General features: G+C 39.9%; 1 protein-coding gene across 1 annotated transcript in view; it reads left to right on the forward strand.

Annotated features, from left to right (window-relative positions):
• Window positions 1–2,913, forward strand: part of NALCN (sodium leak channel, non-selective) — a 351,304-nt gene that overhangs the window by 305,151 nt on the left and 43,240 nt on the right. Inside the window, exon 27 of the mRNA XM_006141515.2 lies at window positions 120–226. Within this exon, the coding sequence (XP_006141577.1) occupies window positions 120–226 (107 nt within the window). The remainder of the gene's footprint in view (window positions 1–119; window positions 227–2,913) is intronic.

The following is a 2,913-nucleotide window of genomic DNA, read 5'->3' on the forward strand; positions in this document are numbered from 1 at the left end:
CTTTTGGGGGAGAGCCAAACCCTTTTAAAAAAAAAAAAAAAAAAAAAAAAGTGTATCCTGTGTTTTCTTTTCTGAGTTTATGTTCTGACCGGGTCCTCCCTTTTTCTTTCCTACTTTAGGAAGATTGCAATGGCATATTCAGAATTAATGTAAGTGTGTCCAAAAACTTAAATTTAAAATTAAGACCTGGAGAGAAAAAACCTGGATTTTGGGTGCCCCGTGTCTGGTAAGCATAGAATGTTCTACGTGTCAATATAAGGCTTTAAATCTGAACACTGTAGCATGAACTGAAAGTAATTCTGCTGTAGATATGAAAATGATTTTAAGTAATACAGGGTAGAACACCGGATTACAAAAGGATATGAAAAGAAGGTAAACAAGTAATATACTGGGCTCCACATTGCTTCATGAAACTAATGAAATATTACTTCAGTATTTTTCTAATACTTCTAAGTACATATCTGAATTTAAATGACTTTAAAAATTAGTGAAACTTTAAACAAAATTTGATTTTAATTTTATTTTCTATCAAATTAAAACTAAATTCATTTTGAGTTCATACATTTAAGAGAGGATCTGATGTCATCATAAGAATTTTAGACAATTCTAAATCATAAAGCTATTTAAATTTAAAAACCCCTTTACATTGAAGGATTTCCATTATCAAAACCCTAGAGAGGAATAATCAGTAGTCCAGTTGATTACATCTCTTTCTTTAAAAATGATTTTTCTTGAAAATTAGTTTTCACAGCATATACACCAAGCTAGAAGTACTGTTACCTTCTTTCTCATCTGTTTTATTAACAACCATGAATGGCATCTCCCCATATGCTTTTAGGATGAAGTGAGTGTTGTAACAACCTCATTCATCTATTTTAATTATCTGATTTTTTTCTTTCTTTTTCTTTTCTTTGGAGAGGTTTTTGCTATAGGGCACATGCGCTCACCAGAAAGGCAGAGAGAGACAGAGAGACAGAGAGTGAGAAATCACCACCCAGGTGGGATGGCCACGCCACACGCCACAATCTCTTCTCTTCCCTTCTCCCTCTTGGGATCTTGGGCACACACGCACACACGCACACACGCCCTGCATGAGTTTGAGCTACTGGGTTTGGGACTTGAACCTAGGTTGACTATATATAGGAGTCCAGTGACACAGCCATTATGACAAATGCTGGTCCCTAATTATCTGATTTTTTTAATTTCTTTTTTAACCTCCTAGAATAAAGAGTAAACCACAGTAATTCTGCCTTTGTCTCCATTAATGTTCTCAACTAAAAGTTAAAATCCTTTCAAAGGAAAAGCATTTCACCCAGCTGTACTCTAGGACCCATTGTTACCTTGCTTTACTACTTCTCTAATATGAGACCGATACTTTTCTTTTTTTAGAAAGAGATTTATGCTATAGGGCACAAGCACTCGCCAGAGAGACAGAGACAGGGAGACAGAAAGTGAGAAACCCACCTCCCCCTAGGGGGAATGGCCATGCCACAATCCCTTCTCCTCCATTCTCCTCTCAGTATCTTAGATGCGCACTCACATGAGCCCAGTGTTAAGGTTTAAGGCACCTGGTTCAGAATTCGAACTGCGGTTGACTACTTGGGAATCCAGCGACATAGCCATTACGCTAACTGTGGGTTCCCTTTTTTTCCTCTTTAAAACGAGTGGCTTGGAACTGGATAATCTCTAAGGTTTCCTTTTTTATTATTTTAAAATGTTTATTTTTTCCCTGAGAGAGAGAGAGAGACAAGGATCCATAACATGTTCCACATTGTATGATCCACCTTGAGTCTTAGCCTGGTTCACACTTGGTTTGCTTAGAGAGGTCCCAGGACACAAATCCAGGACCTTTCTCATGTGGGTTTAGTTGCATTAACCACTGCACTACCACCTAGCTTCTGATCTCTAAGGTTTCTCATGATGGTCTTGCTGTCAGATACATTTTAAAATGACTTACTGTTTGCAGTGTACACCAAAGTCTTCTATTTTATTAAGTGGGATAGTCTGGTACTCAGAAGGTCCTTCATCAGGAGGTTTGTAGCCCTAAATAAAAAAATGAAGAAAACAGATTAATCAGATCAAGCAAAAAAACCATTTTTTCCTATGCAGCTTTCTATTTATAGGAATATTAGTTTTGGGTAGCCAAGTAAACATAAATATTCTACCTTTTCTTTTTGAGAGAGATTTTTGCTACGAGGTACATGTGCTAGCCAGAGAGACAGAGAAACAGAAAGCAAGAAATATCCCCTACAAAACCCCCTCACTGGTGCTGGCAGATGGCCACACCGCAGTCTCTTCTCCATTCTCCTCTCGGGATTTTGGACATGCACGCACACACACCTGGCATGAGTTTCAAGTCACTGGGTCTGGGACTTGAACCATGGTTGGCTGTGTGGGAGTCCAGTGACATAAGTGCTATGCCATCTCTTGGCCCCCAATGTTCTACTTTTGACAAGTATACTGCTCTACTCTCCGCCAACCCCATTTGGTGGCTATAGGCTGGGTTTGGTTTACAGGTTCATTTTTCTCATCCTTCAGTGAGATACAACTGTGCTACTGGGCCTTTGGAAAAATCATGATGCGCTCTGTATAGAAAAATACATCATGACTTTTCCGACAACCCAATAATATCTATTTCAGATTGTAGGCTCCCACAGGAAGGAAAAAGATCTATGTAGCTTGTTGTTTCACTATTACCTGTCCAGCAGTTAGTGTAATGGCTATGTCGCTGGACTCCCACGTAGTTGACCGCAGTTCGCGTCCCGGACTCAGTGGCTTAGAACTCATGCCGGGCGCGTGTGCGTGTGTGCCCAGGATCCCGAGAGGAGAATAGAGAAGAAAGGATTGCGGCGTGACCATCCCCCCTGGGGGGTGATTTCTCGCTTTCTGTCTCTATGTCTGTCTGTCTGGCAA

This window comes from Tupaia chinensis, unplaced genomic scaffold (assembly GCF_000334495.1).
Source record: "Tupaia chinensis unplaced genomic scaffold, TupChi_1.0 Scaffold000057_1, whole genome shotgun sequence".
Classification (NCBI taxonomy): domain Eukaryota; kingdom Metazoa; phylum Chordata; class Mammalia; order Scandentia; family Tupaiidae; genus Tupaia; species Tupaia belangeri.